Below are 17,144 nucleotides of genomic sequence, written 5' to 3'. Positions count from 1 at the left end.
TGAAGAAGCAGTGGGGAGTTGTGGAAAGTTAAGAGACCTGCAGAAGGAAGGAGGACGACAGTGTGGTGAGATGTGATGTAATGGCAAGAGAGGGGAGAAAAAACAAAAACAAAAACAAAAGATGCAAGCTGAGACAGAAAAGGTTAAGTCAGAGCCCTGGCAGTCTAACAACGTTACTGTGAATCCTTTGGGGGGAGACAGCTGCCACTGACAGCACATAAACACTCCACAGCAGAGCAGCTTCAGAAAGCACAGCAGAGGTCATTCAGAAGTGCTCCACATCTCAGAAAGCCTTTTTTAATTTAAAAGAAAAAAAATCCAGAGTTTGACATGAATGGTTTTTCTTTGATTTGTTTTCCAGGTCTGCAGATAAAGACGACACAGTACAGCCTGGAAAGCACATGTGAGGTCGTCTTTTTTACAGAAGCCTTGAACAGCACAGCAAGCATCTCAGCCTTAGTGAGAGGACCATGCAGGTGTGCCGCTCAAGGTGTATTTTAATAAGAAACATTGCACTCCTGGGCAGGGAAATAATTAGGCTCACTTGACTTTTCTTTTTTAAAGAGAAAGAAATTCCTCAGAAGCTGTAAGATTTTAGCCTGGTACATAAGGAGCAATGAATAAACCATTCTCATGGGATGCCAACATAGGGTGTGAGATCTCAGTGTAAGAGGTCAAAGCCAAAGATAATTTTAATGAAAACCCTTGACAACTAATGAAAATCTTTCAGTGGTTCAAGAAGGACTTCAAAGTAGCAGAACTGTCACAGAAGGAATAGCAGTCCCAAAAATAAGTTATTAGGTGAATACACCTAGGGAAAAAGGATATTCTGCTGAAGCAAGTACTGTATCCCGTTGAAAGCTTTGGATATGAACCTCCATTTAGCACTACAGAATGTAACGCCATGCAGAGAAACTTCAATAAAGCATTGCAAAGGCATTGAAAAGCCTTGCCATATTAAGAAATAGCCAAATTTATAATAAAAAGCTCTGACTGACATAAGTTTTTACTCTTGCGGCAGTGGTTGAAGATGTTAGCAACCCCAGCTGTCCTCACCCACCAGCCAGAGGTTATTGCCCCTGCAGCAAGGGCAACGAAGACGACCGTGTGTTCATTCCTCCCGAGCTCCATTTCAGGAACCAGTGTGCAGTGTAATCTGCTCATTTAAAGGGGTTGGCACTGCAGCACAGGCTGTGACCTGAAGCAGCTCAGGCACAAGCGTATGTCCTGACCTGTCAGCTCTGCCAGGAGGCAACTTCAGGAGGTGATGAGAGACATGTGAATGATGACCTAGTAAATGGCAAAATTCAGTAAGGAAAGCCTTTGAGTCCCAAACATTGAAGCTTTGCCATCTCTTTGATTCTGCCACTGAAGTTGGCCACTTGCATCGTCTGTTCACTTGCGCCAGTTTGAACCCCAGGTACCTCTGAAGACAGCTGCAGTATAACCTCATAACAACCATGTTAATCTGGGGTCATGTGTCAACCAGTTTGTCTGAGATAATATTTCCTGCTTCTCAATAAGCAATGTGACAAGTTAACATGAAGAATGTTTTCCACTGCCTAAACTGAGTTAATTTAGACCTAGTTTGGACATTGCCTCAATGTTGTCCAGACCTACCTGTCTTTCCTTGATAGAAGAAAAAAAAAAAGAAAAAAACCCAAACCACCTACTGTCTCTGTGGATGAGAACAGCTTGCACATGTTAACAAGATATATAAGGTACAGCCATGAAATGCAGATGGGGAGGATTCTCTTTAATCAATGTGCATAATTTTGCATGTCAGAAGGGGCCATTGTTGACAGAATAGTCTTATTGACATCATTTGATTATTAAACAATGTTTTTTTAAATATATGATTTAGGGGTGTCCTGATGCAATGACAACTCGGTTAATTATATCCTGCTTCTGTATGTTTTTGCTTCTTGCTTCACAGCCATGTTGAAAGCATCTTTATAGTTGCCATCCCAAACTACTACTAGTTTAGCTATGCATTATTAAACAATAATTAGGTGCTAACCTACAATTAGCTGTGTATTTGTGATGAAAAAACCAATCCTTAGATACAGTTAGTAAGGTGCTTCAGGAAGAAATTTTGTTAACACCTGTTTTCATTACTGTTAGCATGCATACACAGTGCTCCAGCAGGTGCCACATGGTCTATGCCAGAGACTGAAGCCTTCAGTCAAGGGGATCTGAAATCCACCCATTTCCCTTGCTACAGAACAAAGAATCACAGCTCTACCCAGCAAGATTTGGCTGAAGGGATTGCTTTAGACAACTCCCTCTACCTGGCACTGTGTCAAAGGCACCAACTGAATTACGAGTTTCCCCAAATTACACACAAGTAGGAAAGCAAATTCTGTGTCTAGAACCAGGAATGGCTGAACTCCTGCATACAGTCTGATGCCAAAGAAGGTCAATCAAGTTAAAACTGGGTTCCTGATGCTGCCATGTGGGTTACAGACCAAATTTCACTGCTCTGTGCAAATTAAAATCATGCCAGATGCATTAAAATAGAGCAGAAATGGCACCTGGAACAACATGATCTGGTTAAATGAACAAATGGTTACAAGCAGTGACCAGAAAAAACACAGTCCCACTACAGACACCATACCAGAGTTACAGGATAGTCCATGTTTAACTTCTCCATATCTCTTCCAGGTTATATGTACAACTTCCAGTAATAAGTGCTTATGAGCACGCTCTTCTTCAGTGATGTGAATTTTCTGTTATAGCATTGCTTGGTGTTTTCAGAAGGAACAGCCATTTTCACAAACACAGCCTCCCTTCTATTATTCTACAGTTTTTAGAACTGGTCACCAGATTTTCTTACATGAAGGTTGTCAATAAAGAAAATTTGCTACTAGGAACAGTGAGGATGACCATTCATGGTCACTGATATCTTTGACAATTTTGAAACCAAAATTCGTATTATGGTTTTTACCATCATTTTTATCTGCATATCTCAAAAAAGTCAGAAAATTTTATTTTCCAGACCCCACACTTTCATGCAAGTAAAACTGAAAAATTAATCCATGAATGATAAAAAATTTAAACAAATTAATTAAACAAAAAATTTTAAAAAATAATTAAACAAAACAAGTTATTAATTCAGTTTTACTTTTGCAAAATGAAAACCAGCCCTCCCCTTTTTCAGAAAGTACTATTTTTTTTCTTTTAAAAGGTCTTTCCTGGACAGCAAAAGGGAAGAGAAATGACAAGGGGTCTGGACTGAAATTTTTTTTTAAAGTCTTTGCCTTCTATGGATGAATTTACACAAGACTGCTGAATAATGCCCTGACTTGCAATATGATAAACTTATGATTCAGCCCTAATCTAAACCTCCATATGGTTCTACAGTAAAATGTATCAGTCATATAAATAAAATATACTGATAGAAGGAGAGGATTTCTGACTCAAAGAGATGTAATTAATAAGTGGATTTCTGATTTCTAGGTAAAGTACACAGGTGCTTTGAGTTAATAATTCAGTATTTCTCCCCACATCCTTAGTCTGAATTTATGGACCATTGCATGTGGATGGGCCTCTGAGCTGAAAAGCTGTCAGATGCGAAGGCAATACACGTGACAGCTACTGCAAATGCAACTTGCCAGATGGAGCTTAGCTGTACCCATGGATAACAGTAATCACTCTCTTGTCTTCTCCGTAATGTCCTATTGGAAGAAATGGGGTACCACATTGCCCAACCACTGTCACCTTTCGTTGCCACCACAGAAGTTGCCTCTCAACTTTAGAAGGACAAAAAAGCAAGGGAAGAACAGCTAATAATAGAAAAAAAGGTTAAAAAAAAATCCCCAAATCCTCCTGACCTTCTCCTGATGTCATTAAATCAGGTTTGAACAGAAAAAAAACAGTCAGTAAATTCAAAGTGACCAAACCTGACAGAAGCAGAGGGACAGCCAGCCTGTGCCACTACCTCTCTCTGCTTCTAGAATGATCCTTGGTGTTGTAAACTGTTATTTACATCCTCTGCCCTGTTCAATCTGCAGCTCTCTCAGGGAAAGTGATGACATTGCCCTCCTTTCACCCTTTCTCCCCTCCCAGCAGAAGCCCTGATGCCATTTAGCTTTCTAATTCTTTGTCTGCCTTTGATGCTTCATGTCCACCACTATGATAGTAAGCAGGAAAGCATAAATCCCTGCCAAGAGTTGTTGCAGAAGAGCTTCCCAAGCCCCACCGAAGAAAATCTGGCCTTGTGGAAGTGAGAGGGCAATTCAGATCCAGAACCTGGTCCAGGGACTTAGCTGGAACTGTACAACAAACCATCATAAAAAGAGCAAGGCACAGACTGCAGGGCTGCAACTCACTCTAATTGCTACAGCATTTCTAAGGCCAATGTGAACATTGCAGATCCTGGTCCTTAGCAATCCACAGTCAGGTTCTTGCTCTCCTTTCCAGTTCTTGACAACTTCCTCCCTCCCTTTCCTCCAGGAATCACATGGACCAGAGGCTAACACCATTCCCATGGCTTCAGTTAAGAAAGGACAAAACAAACAACTTGCAAGCATCAGACATTAGCTGAGAGGCAGCCAGAGAGACACCAAGCCTTTTCACAGCAGATTGTAAGTGATTCTTGCTTCTTGCCAGGGCAACAAATGCTACAGCCAAGCAAGCAGAAATTTCTCTGCTGTGCTTGAGTCCATAAACAGAAGGACAATGTGTAATCAGCCACCTGAGCACCAAAGAATTATTCATCTTCAGGCAAGCAACAATACCTCACAATTAGTCAGATGTGGGGGTGGAAGAAGTCCTCTACAGGAGAGGCTCCCACTGCAGTAGTTCTTTCTGAGGCATATACACAACACAACCCTCCTTCTTCCTCCCATCTATCTATCCCTTTCCACCCTGGCACTCTTATTTATGTCTAGCAGCTGGAAATCCTACCTGATGGCTGATCCCCAGCACCCGCACATAGCTCTGTCAGAGAGCGGGGCCAGCTGCCCTCCTGGCTCTGGAGGAGGCCCATAAGCTCTCCTTCATAAGTCCTCCTCTGGCACTGTTAAAGCTGAATGCCTTCAGGGACTCCAGAGGAGCAGGCTGTATATTCCGACCTGCCTAGCATACCTACATTTCTAAATTTCATTCTCACGAATTGCTAAATCTCAAGACGAGACAAGCAGGTGACAGCAGCAGTCACCTGAACAACCATTGCTCACAAGCTTAAGAACAACTTCAGTTCATTATGCAAGTCTAAAGTGTGACAGAGTAAACAGCAATGCATTAGGCAGTGAGAGGACAACTTAAGCAGTATATGTAAACTGGGAGACATATATGGGACTAATGTGAGTGGAGAAGTTGCATGTATCAGGTGTACAGAATCAGTTTTACCTTGCTGATATTCTATGAATATCTCTAAAGAGGTTATGTCTATAACAATGAAACAAACCTGGACACTAGAGACCCACATGCTAATATAAGTGTTAATACAAACACACAGCATTGCTCTAGCAGAGAACAACAGGATTAACTGCTGCCTAAATGTAATCAATTGGGAGCTAAGAAAATTATGGTTAAACTTGGACCCTAAACATATTTGCAAGTCTTGAGCCTACTCTGTGAAGGAAGAGGACATTATGCCAATATACGCACAGGAAACAGTAATAAAACAGAGAGCCCAGGGAATACTGATCCTACAAAAAAATGCTTCTATAGCATAGGTATCGTCACTCCTCTTTCTATTTCTCTTTTTTCTTTTTTGATGTCCATCACCATCTCACCGCAATAAGAGTATATTTAGGAAAATGAAGAGTCACACTTGTTAAAACAGTCAGAATGCTGAAGTAAGGAGAGAGACAACAGGACCCTTACTCCCAAACAAGTCTATTACAGGTATTCCTTTCTGTATTCCTCTTCTCAAAAGGAAAACAAAATAAGGTGTGACCTCTTAATTACCATATCTTTAAGTCTTTTTTCTTAAGATCCTGAGGAAACAAGACAATTGGAATCCATTCCTACTCACTCATAAGACAGGCCTCCTACTTAAATCTAAGTCATACCCATTCAAAGCATCCATTTCTGTTTTTACCACAGCACAGAGTAAATTTTCTCCTCTATGCTGTACACATCTGTAGGATCAAACTGGAACTACACGGCCATAGTATCACTACGAAAGACCTAGGCCAAGGACCAGGCAGGAGGGAAAGGGAATACAACCCCTGAGGGAATTTACAAAGTATTACCCATACTACCAGAATAGTGCCTGTAAACTTGGCTGTGAGACAGACCAAGGACCAGTGTATCCTTATTTTACTACACAGGGAAAGTAAAGAACCATTTACAGAGGAGGTTTGTTGACAGCTGCTGAGTGAATTGAGTAGGGCTTAGACAACAGTAGCTCCTGGTTCAGAACCCATATTCAACCTGCTACAGCCTCTTGGTTTTCTAGCTAAAATGCTGCAACCCCAAAGCAGCTCGGCAGCTCACCTCCTGCAAAATGCCTGTGTTCCACTTGCTGTGGCCTGCCCCATTCATCTTCCTGCCATCAAATCTGCTCTCACCTCTCGCTTCCTGCTGTGTCAGTACATTAAGTTCTTCTAACAGGAGGAAAATATATTAAAGGAATAATAATAACACTGATAACGATAGTCTAAAAAATACATATTTCTTTCTCCATATTTCCCCTCGTTCGATTAGTGTCCCAGCAAGAGCAGCATTAATCACTGGGGCAACAGATAAAAGATAAAGACCAATTTGAATTTTGCCGTGTGCTACTGAGTGTGTATGTGTGTGCTCAGGCAGCAGGGAGGGAGGCAGCAGAATAATCTGTCATTTTGTATATTTATGCTGCTGGAGTCAGTCAGGACTGGTTCTCCATTGTTACCACAGATTAAAATCATTCATGTCCTCATACTTTCATTGGAGGTCATCTTTCAGAAAAAAAAAAAAAAAGGACATTATGACCAAGTTAAATTCAAGATATTCGTGCAAATCTCTGTATATGGCTTGGGCACTGAGGTTATTGCTTGGTTGTCAGAAGAACACAACATACAGTAGTTTTTTCTCCTTACTTGACCTGACTCTTTTTACACTAAGAATGATTTTTCCTGCTCCAAAACAGTTACTGGAAAAGAGCTGTTGAAAGTGAGAGAAAGAGGTGCTTTTTAGACTATCTTAGTACAAGTGTGTGAGAGTCCAGCTCCGCCTGACTTTGAACTGCTGTGGAAGAAACCATGGGTCCTCAGATCTCACTGCCAGCAGTTCTACTGAACCGAGTCCCTGCCAGCTTGGCAAAAAAAAGACTTCCCTTTATCCCTGGGGAAAATGAAGTGTAGAACAAATCAGAGATTAAAAAGTAGAAGAGAGGTTACTAACCCATATGGGTACGAGTTTCTCTCTTCTCCAAATCCTTGTCTATCCAAAATAGAGTTGCTAGAACCACCAGCCTACCACCTCTAGCCATGTCACTCTCCATCTTTAAATGTTGCTGTTTCCTTCCCATACCTATATGAGAGAGATGTATCTCATCCTCTGGATCTTAGTTCCTTGTCTGCACCTCAGTACTCATCCTTTCTCTACCTACTTTCATACATTTAGCCATTAGAGCATTCCGAACGTTTCCTACTCTCTGGTTCACATCTCCTAATAAACTACTGGTATTCCCTGGAAGTGTCCTTACCCACAAATCAATTTCCTTATCACACCCAATCTGAGACACAGCAAAATGGGCAACACAAGCACCAGTGGAAAACTCTCAAAGCAGTTATTAGGGAAGATGGTCCCTTCATGAGCCATTATAAGGGTGAAAAGCCAACAGACCAAATTTTATCTAAAAACACACTATAAGAAAGAAGGAGAGCATTTGCATCCCATGCAATACCAGGAGACTGAAATGCAATTCCTCACCCCTTTGGCTTTATTTTTCTGTTGAAATTTTGTGGAAACAAATTCTTATCTTTCAGAATATAATCAAACTAATTTTGCATCAAAATGAACAACATCCCACCTATTCAGATGCCATCTAAGGGAGGAGAGAAAGGATTGGTGGTTGTATAGCCTGTCTTGCTAATCGCTACTCTTAAGAGCTGTTCCTTGACAGACATATCTTGCAAATCAGTGACAACTCATCCCACAGATGGAAAATAAACTAGCAGAAATTCTTCTGTTTCGGCTAGTTAACACTACCATCATTCTACAGAAAACCCAAGGCATTAATTAGATGGTTTCAGAAAGCGGGTCTGTCACAACAGCATGGATGTGTTTCTATTTTCTGCACGTTCATTCAAATGTGAGCTAGGAAAGATAAGAGGTACATTCCCACCTCTCAGCCAGTCTTTTAAAAAAAACCTTAACAAATAAAATGGAACTATATGCTCTGGAAGTATTTTCGCAATGTTTGCAGCTTCTAGGCATTTCCCTGAAGTATATAAATAGCAAACAGAGCAGATATGCTATAACAAAATGTGAGCCAGTCCTCCAACTATATTTGAGCTATAACCATCGATTCTACTCCATTTATTTCTAAGCAGTTGCTTTTGCAGCATTGGATCTCTTCATCATATATTGTCACTGCACAGCCATCCTAGAACAACACACTTGTCCTATTCCTTCATTTGGCTTGTGATCAAATGTATGGTCAACTATAGTAGCTTTAGTTCCTGACTACTGTATTAATCAGATTTTGAAAATAATCTTCCACGTGACTTTCAAGAATCCTTTTTGGCAGGGCAAATGACATGTCTAAATACACAAAGGGATACTGTGCCCTGAAAAAAAAGTACATACTGATGTTATTAAGGGTACTTTCCGAGAAATGTATGCCTGCTTGCCTGTCTGAAGAAGGTAGGTATCAGTTTACTACAGCTCTTATTACAGCTTCTTATCCTTTTATTACAGAAAAGGGAATGTTTTTTGGTCACCTAATATCAAGCAAATACTTCAATAAATTCTTGATCAAGATAAAAAAAATCATCAGAGAAAACCTAAAAAAGTGCTGAAATTCTAGAAAAGTGCTAAACCAGCCCCGCCTTCATATGCTGGGCCAAATCTTCCTTTCCAAAATTCTGAGTAGAACAGAACTGGGTACATGTGTCAAAAACACCAGCTGAGATTTTGCTGCAAGTCCAAAATGATTGTTCAGATCTGCAGATTAAAGGCAATGTAAACTCAACCCTTGAAGAAATGAATCAGCTAACTTGGGCCTTCTGTAAACTATTAGACTGAAGAAATCAAAAGACAACATGGGTCCCAGCATAACACACAGAGGAGTGGCTGAAGTGACTACTTGACAACGCTACTATATAAAAACTGGTTATCCAAAGAATGAGCATAAGCTGTATTTTGAGAAATCATACTACGCGTCAACTTGTGGCACTCAAGTTTGCCACACACATTCAATCAAATCCCTCCCCCAGAGTCATGAAAGAGTAGTCTCCATTTGGAGCTGACAATGGTTACTAAGTTAAATGTTCAAATATCACTGGTGATAATGTCAACAAATGACAGCATACACCAGCATATGCATGAGCTGTTTTACAAATACAATGTTCTTTATTACTGTAATTGTGCTTAGCAGAAATACAAGGCCTAGCTTATTTCCATCATCAGTACTTGTCAGCACTTGGGAGCGTAGGCTGGAAAAATAATATTACAGTAAATTCACATTCTCTTTTTGGATGGGAACTGAACTCCTGGTTCACTATGGCACTTCCAGAAGAGTAGCACACCTGTCTTCTGCAGAAAGTGAACAAAATAATGAAAATATAGGATTATATTTTAGATTATATGAGCTTTATAGGTAATCTGAGTATCCTCAACACTACCTCAATAACTATAATTTAAGCACATCATACCACTTCCCCATCTAATACTCAGTTAAAACTTGGAGAATATTGCTATCCCTTTCCCATACAGAACATTATCATATCATATACATGTTTCTGGCTAGGTAGCTACATGCCAAAGGTTCTGAATTTCAGTGTGCACTAAATCTATTTCTATACTACATACTCGTGAAGTATTTAGACGTCATTTGGTATTATTGAATTAATCCCTCTGTAACCTACATGAACAGTAGTTTGCATGAAAATTTTCTATCCTGCATTTGGATTCTTGTTTCCAAACTCTGGTTTCTTTCTCTGCAGAGTCTCTGCCCAAACCACGTTACCATTTAATCGTCACAGAAGAGATGTGACTGTGAATAAGTAAATGACATTTTGTGAATTTCACTGCAGCAATGCAACTTTACCATCTCACTCAACAGGACTGTAGTGCAGGAGAAAGGATTCCACTCTGAAAGATGGTGCAGGTTGGTGGCTTTGGTCTCTTTAAGAAAAGACAGTTGAGTAAGAAGCAGAAAAGGAGGGATGAGAGCCAGACTGCATAATTCTCAGTGGTACCAATGGGCCAATGAAGTCAGTCTTTAAAGCAGAGACTCATCAAAAGCTCTTTTTTCATTAGAGCTTTGCAGTCTTGGGATGAAAATGTCACTAGTGACTTATAAGAAGCAAAAACTAAATTAAAGGCCAATTTCTTTCCCCCCAAAATTGTTATCTATGAGTGTAAAAGAAAGTACCTAGGCAAGACCAAGGGTGAGACAATTTTATTTGTCTTAGCTGACAGTGAAAGTCTAATTAGACTGACAAATCTTCTGTGCTATTTTCCTTTGTGATATCCACTGTAAGAAAGGATTTAGCCTGAAGCTGCACGTTATGGAAAGACATTAATCAAGATTATTGGACCCTCAACAGAAAACACAGTTAGAAGGCTGGAAAGCTTAATGGTTAAACTAAAAGGTTGAGAACCTTATTCCGAGCCATGCCAATGGGCTGGACTCTCCATATGGATAATGGGCAGATCCTCTCTTCTATTCTTTAGAGAGAACATTCTGCATATTATATATCATACACTGTCATTCTATGGCCCTAAGATCATAGCTGAAAACATCCACAAGTAATTTATTCTCATGACCTCCAGGCTACAGTTTGAACAGTTTGGCAAGTGTCATTATCCTCATCTCAAGAAGCTGAGGCATGCACTGGATATGTAATAGAGCACACAGTTCCTGGTTCCTCATGGAGAGCATAACCAGAAGTCCATCTGCCTTCCCAGAAGGGTTCTGACCTCTTTTTCACAGAAAACTGTCTGTGATTTTGGTCTTGGGACCCCAGCCATCCATGTCACAGGGCAGACATATCAGGAGCCTGCCCTAGGTCAGTGGGCCCTAGGGCCTCCAAAAGCTTCTCTGGAGCCGTTCTCCTTAGGGACCCATACACCAGCTGGAATCATATCTTGGATTCACTGAACTGAATGTGTTTTGAATGGAGGACTCGTGTATCACCATGCATGCTTTTCTAGACTAGCTTTACTTAGTAATTAACTTCAAAGATATCTTTACACAAATCATTTGAAAACTGAGTGACCCAGCTGTGAACTGGACAGAATGCGCCACATGAGAGCATATGGAGAGTCTCCTAAAAAGCTTTGAGCAACAACTCACTAAATAAATTCTAAGCATATAAGTAGCTGACATGGAAGGAGAAGCCAAGAGAAAGAGTGTCACTTTAACTCCTTTTCACAGAAATCTCACAGACGCAGAAATCCCTGAACTACTTCACTAATAATTGAAGCTGTGCTTTAAATCAGGAAATAGGGACACATGGGATTCCAGGACCTTTAACAATTGCTAATGAAGTAACCCTGTGAGAAACATGGCAGCCTTGCAAGAATATGACATGGTACAGTACAGTGACTCTCATGTAATAGCAGCCCACACAGTGTGCTACTGTACCACATGCAAAAGCCAACGGCTTGTCTTTGAGGCCTTCGTAGAGTAACGTGGCAAAGCAGAAGTCCCAGAGAGGATATTATTATCACAGGAGAGTCTGGTGTGTCAGGGCCCTGAGACTGGCAGGAGGAATTTAGTACAACACATGTCACTTCTGAACAGACTGTACCTAAATCCAGAACAAAACCATGTGTGGGAAAGACAAATCAGCATTTCTACTCGGGGGCAGCAGAGAACAAGCAGCGTTTGCAACCCACTGAAACAACCATGAATCGGAACTCCTTTTTCTCCCTTATTTTCAGTTAACAGAAAAAGGTCAGCTCTTGTTATCTTCCTTCAAGGCCCCTCTGAAGGATATTTGAATCAGAAATGTTCCTATCAGTATAGAATACAGTCATACAATTCAACTGTTTCTCACTCAAATCCTGCCGTCCTCCACTGATCTAAGTTTCACTGCCTTAAATTTTAAAACAAAAAAAAAAAGTTATAGACATTTTAAATGCTAATATCATTGCCACCAGGTATTTCCAGTAATACTTTTCTCTCAATTCCCCTTGTCTTGGTTGTTTGTCGAAGACTATATCCCATGTTTGGGATCTTCACAAATTGAAAAGCATGTCATTGGTCTGTGCGTATACTGTGTATTTCTAAAGCACTTCATTTTCCCAGCTGCTTTAGTCTAACTGTGCTCTAAAATACTTCTGGCAGTACTCAGACTACCTAACTGCAGGAGGTATCTTGGTGTACGTTACAAACAGAAGAAATCTTTGCAGTTATCATGCTCTTCTGTGCTTCCTTAACAAGTGATGTGTAAATCTAAATCCTACTGAAATTCCCCTGGATTTTCTATCACTTTGGGATTACAGACTTGATATTCTGCACAAGCTTTATATGCATTTCAAAGAGGAGAAGTTTTAGTTACTTGCATATGAAAATGAGTAATAGAAATAGCACAGATATTTCTAATACAGTAAGAATAATAATTGTTTATCCCAATTTTTGCTATTTTGCATTAGATGCTTTACTTTTACTTGTATCATGTTTGGTGTATCTACAATGGTCCAGAACCCTTCTGTGCTAAGTAGTATACACATGCAGAATAAAAAGTACATTTTGAACCCAAGGAGTCTGCAATCTAAGCACAAAACAGGATATCACACATGGATGAAGAAAAATGGATAAGAAAACAAAAAATGTGTCAATATTGATCAGCTTGATAAACAGCTGCCTTAGACCATCATCAGCCTAACCTCTGACAACTTTTTGGCACGCATCATGATGAAAGGAGGGTTTCAATGGGATTGGAAAAATAACCTGCTGTTGCCTTGTGGATGGTACCAGGAAGCAGAAAGATTCTTATGATCAAATCTAAGAAGTGAGAGAAAAAATGTTTGAATCATGCTGATCAGAATGGGGAGAGAAGAGGCTAAACTGTGAATGGCCTTCAAAGTGAAGAAAAATTGTTTATTTCTGAGCAGAAAAGAGAAGAGAAAGCTTGAGCAAGGTAATAACTAACGGTATTTGTACTGCTCATAGCCTTAGGTAGCTATATTTTACATTCCCCAAAGAACAAACTTGTTCTATTAGATTTTTGCACCACTTAGATCTAAAATTGTACGCAGGCTTGACAATGGTGATGTCGAACACAAGCAAAATAAAATAACCATTAGGCATCTGAAAACCACAGCTGGAGATACTGCCCTAACAGAAAAAGACAATTTCTTCTCACTTTCACCACACAAATAACGCAACTTAAGCTGACAAAATCAAATTCTACCAAGAGTAAGGAAAAAAGGCGAGCCATCTGTGCTGCGACAGCAGTAAAATGGCCTGATATTGAAATGCAGAAAGTTGTAATGGAGGTACATATTGACCTTTATCTTTCTTTCAGTGGGTAGCATGAAGTGTCAAAGAGTTATTGCTTTAATATCAGCTGAGATGAGGCCATTTGTTGTGGTGCGTGTCTATCCAGGAAATCACTGCTCTAACCATGTTTTTAGAAGCACTTTGACACTTTATTAAATCTTCTTGATGCTCTTTCAGCACACAGTGGTCTCTACAGGCTGAGTGAATTGCCATGTAGGTTAGGCAGGAAGCTTTCTTTCCTCTTCAAGTAAGCCAGGGTCATCTCCAGCTTGACCCAGCCCACAAAGGTCCAGTGCTACTCTCTGTTACAGTCCTATAGCTAAACACAGTTCTGCTGCCTTTATAAATTACAGAAAATCTCCAATAAACTAACAAGTACAGGATCAGGACCACAGATTTTATTCTTATGGAGATGTAATCGCAAAAAGATATTCTGTAAAATTAGAGCTAGCCACTGAGGAGAAGGAGCTGTAATTCTTTCAAAGTTTATGACAAACAGTGACCAAGCCTGTGGTAATTTCCCCTCATTTAGCTGAGACTATAAATCACCTATCGGGTGTTTGAGGCTAATAACTCAATTAATCCCAGTCCTGCTGCCAACTGGATTTACAGAGTACCAAAGGGGGCAACGTTAAACCTTGGCTTGGAATTAATTACTCTAATAGTTGTAAATTCCACTGCAGCCAGAGGTACCTCACAGAATCACAGAATGGTTGTCATTGGAAAGGACCTCTGGAGGTAATCTGGTCCACCCACTGTGCTCAAGCAGGGTCACCCAGAGCCAGTTGCCCAGAACCATGGGCTTTTGAATATTTACAAGCATGGACACTCCACAACCTCTCTGGGCAACCTGTGCCAGTGCTCAGTCACCCTCACAGTAAAAAAAGTGTTTCATGATGTTTATAGGGAAACTCCTGTGTTTCAGTTTGTGTCCATTGCCTCTGGTCCTGTCACTGGGCACCGCTGTCATCTTTATACCCTCCCTTCAGGGACCTGCACACATTGATAAGATCCCCCCTCTTCTCCAGGCTGAACAGTCCCAGCTCTCTCAGCCTTTTCTCATAGGAGAGATGCTCCAGTCCCTTAACCATCTTAGAGGCCCTTTGTTGGACTCTCTTCAGTAACTCCATGTCTCTTTTGTACTGAGGAGCCCAGAACTGGACACAATACTGGAGGCATGGCCTGACCTCCTACACAATTAAGATGACGATTTTTGTGTTTTCTTATTCTAAGTGACCAGGACTAGATAAAAAATAAAGACAATGGTCATATATGTACAAGCCCAATCAATAATTGATTAAACCTTCTGAAGCAGTTAGAAAGCAAGCATGCAACTTGTATGATTACAGATTTCAAAGTCCTTGATTTCATTAAGGTCTTCTGTCCCAAGCAGCAGCACTTGTTTCAGGGAAGCAGATGGAATAATTTAATTTTTTTCTGCAACTAGACAACAATATACCTTTCTCTGGAGGTTTAATAAAGGCACACTCTGATCAATAATCACTCGCCAGTGTCTCAGTGTATGCTGGTGTCAATAAAAGTATGTTGATTTCTACAGGATGAGGTTCTGATGTAAATAAAGATTTTAAAACAAATGTTTCATCCTAGTTGATAACATGATAGTATGCCACTGAAATAAATAATTTTCAAAATCTGATCCACTACTCAGATTGGTTATTTCCATGATTCTTTTCTTTGTACAGACAAGGAGAGCCAATTTAAGGTGTTTATTTCTAATCAGTACCATATTATGGCTGCCACACAAGTGGTTCCAAAACCACTGCATTTTTAGGACTGAAAACACCACATTGGCACAATTAAGCCAGAACATCTGAAATTCTTTTTTTTTGTAGGAATGATTTTTACCAAAGATGTTGGAACTGCTCTATGTTGGAACATCTACATTTTGCAAGAAACTGATCTTGATAGCATTCCTTTAAAATTTTCTACAGGAAGGCTATAAAAGGAAAATGAAAAATGGCTCTACCTGGAAGTAATGCTCCATTGCTTTTCTCCCCATTATGAACTTCACTGTTGCAGCAGTACATACTGTCATAATAATAAATAACCATACACCCACCCCCTATTAAGCTTTGTAACTCCCTTAGGAATACATTTCCGCACATATGGAACTGTGGAAACATAGTTAAAATCACGTTCTCGTTCACATAGGGGCAATCCTGCTTACATAAATGGGGTTGCACTAGAACAGGAGCAAAATCTGTCCCCATTATCACGTACATGTGCCATAATAATTCATCCAGCTGTTTGTTCACTAACACAGGACAACATTTTGTGGTGATTCACCCTATCCAACATTATTAAAATAGTTACATGGAGCATGATTCAGAGAACATGGCTCCCATGAACTTACAAGTGAGCAGTGAAACAAAAGACTAATTAAGAACCCAAGGAAATGCAGAAGACTAACTGACTCACCTGGATGCTAGGTGGTGAACGATTTTTCCGGGTTGTAGTGGTGGCCATCGTAGTTGTGGTTTCCATGACTGTAGTAGACATTTCCGGTGGCATGGAGGTTGTGGGTGTTGTTCCCAAGATGGAAGGGACTTCCCCAACGAGTCGGACACTTCCATTGATTTTAATGTTGGGGTTGTTCTCCGCTGCCATGTTCAGCACTTTCAAGCCATTGTAATAGAGACCGGAGAGCTGGCCTTGGAAGAGACGCCCTCTGTCCTTCCCTCCTATGGCTATTTGCGCCTGGGTGTTGAAGATCGTTAACTGTCGTCCTGGTGAAGGGGGGTGAATAACATTATTGCCAGACATTTCCTTCACTTTGCATCTTACATTGAGTCCCGGCCAGAAATGATGGACAACAAAGAAGTAGATTCATTCTTGGTAGTGTTTATGATGACTGTAGAAATACAGTATGGAAATGTACTGTCTAAAGCTCATTAATAAGGAAGATTAGCCTGAAAGCAAGAACAGCTAAAACTGAGCCTCATACTCCAACATCCACTCACACATCAAAACTCTGGAGGAGCTTTAACTCAGTCAGAAATTTGAACCCACTCTTTTAGAGTTGGGCCCATTTTAAACTACGTATAAGACTTCAATATGTGGCTATTTTTCTACTATCAATTCAGATTGCAGTACCTGTCAAGCTTTAGCCCATAAATAAACTTTCTATTTCGACTGGTCAAAGGATGGGATTAACTCATAAAACCACTTTTAATAATGCAAAGGTTTTAAGGGGTGGCTTGAAGACAGTAAAACATCAGAAAAAAATTTATGGTGATATAAGGATTGTGTAGGAATCTTCAGACAGAATCAGTCATGATCTTCCACCTGTAAATTTTGTGTTGTGAAGGCTCACAAATCTAAAACCAAGACACACCAAATTCAAACATTTGTGATGTCTCTGAAAGAGCAAAGTTTTTGAAATAGCAAGGATAACCTAGTATTTCAGATGGTTAGGCCCCAGTATGCCTTACATGTGACTCCCCTATTACAGACAGTGAAATTCAAATGTAGGCAGGTTAAGTGGTTTACTCAAGGTCACACCTTGAGTGTT

The 17,144-nt window shown here is 40.2% G+C and overlaps 1 protein-coding gene across 13 annotated transcripts in view; it reads right to left on the bottom strand.

Annotated features, from left to right (window-relative positions):
- Positions 1-17,144, bottom strand: part of NRXN3 (neurexin 3) — a 1,031,986-nt gene that overhangs the window by 93,283 nt on the left and 921,559 nt on the right. For all 13 annotated transcript variants that reach the window (XM_087747422.1, XM_087747424.1, XM_087747429.1 and 10 more), the window contains one exon: positions 16,052-16,359. In XM_087747422.1, coding sequence (XP_087603548.1) covers positions 16,052-16,359 — 308 coding nt within the window. The remainder of the gene's footprint in view (positions 1-16,051; positions 16,360-17,144) is intronic.

The sequence above is a fragment of the Nipponia nippon genome, unplaced genomic scaffold (assembly GCF_047370975.1).
Source record: "Nipponia nippon isolate SJK-2023a ecotype South Korea unplaced genomic scaffold, ASM4737097v1 scaffold_11, whole genome shotgun sequence".
NCBI classification, from domain to species: domain Eukaryota; kingdom Metazoa; phylum Chordata; class Aves; order Pelecaniformes; family Threskiornithidae; genus Nipponia; species Nipponia nippon.
This window is presented reverse-complemented; position numbering and strand designations above follow the sequence as displayed.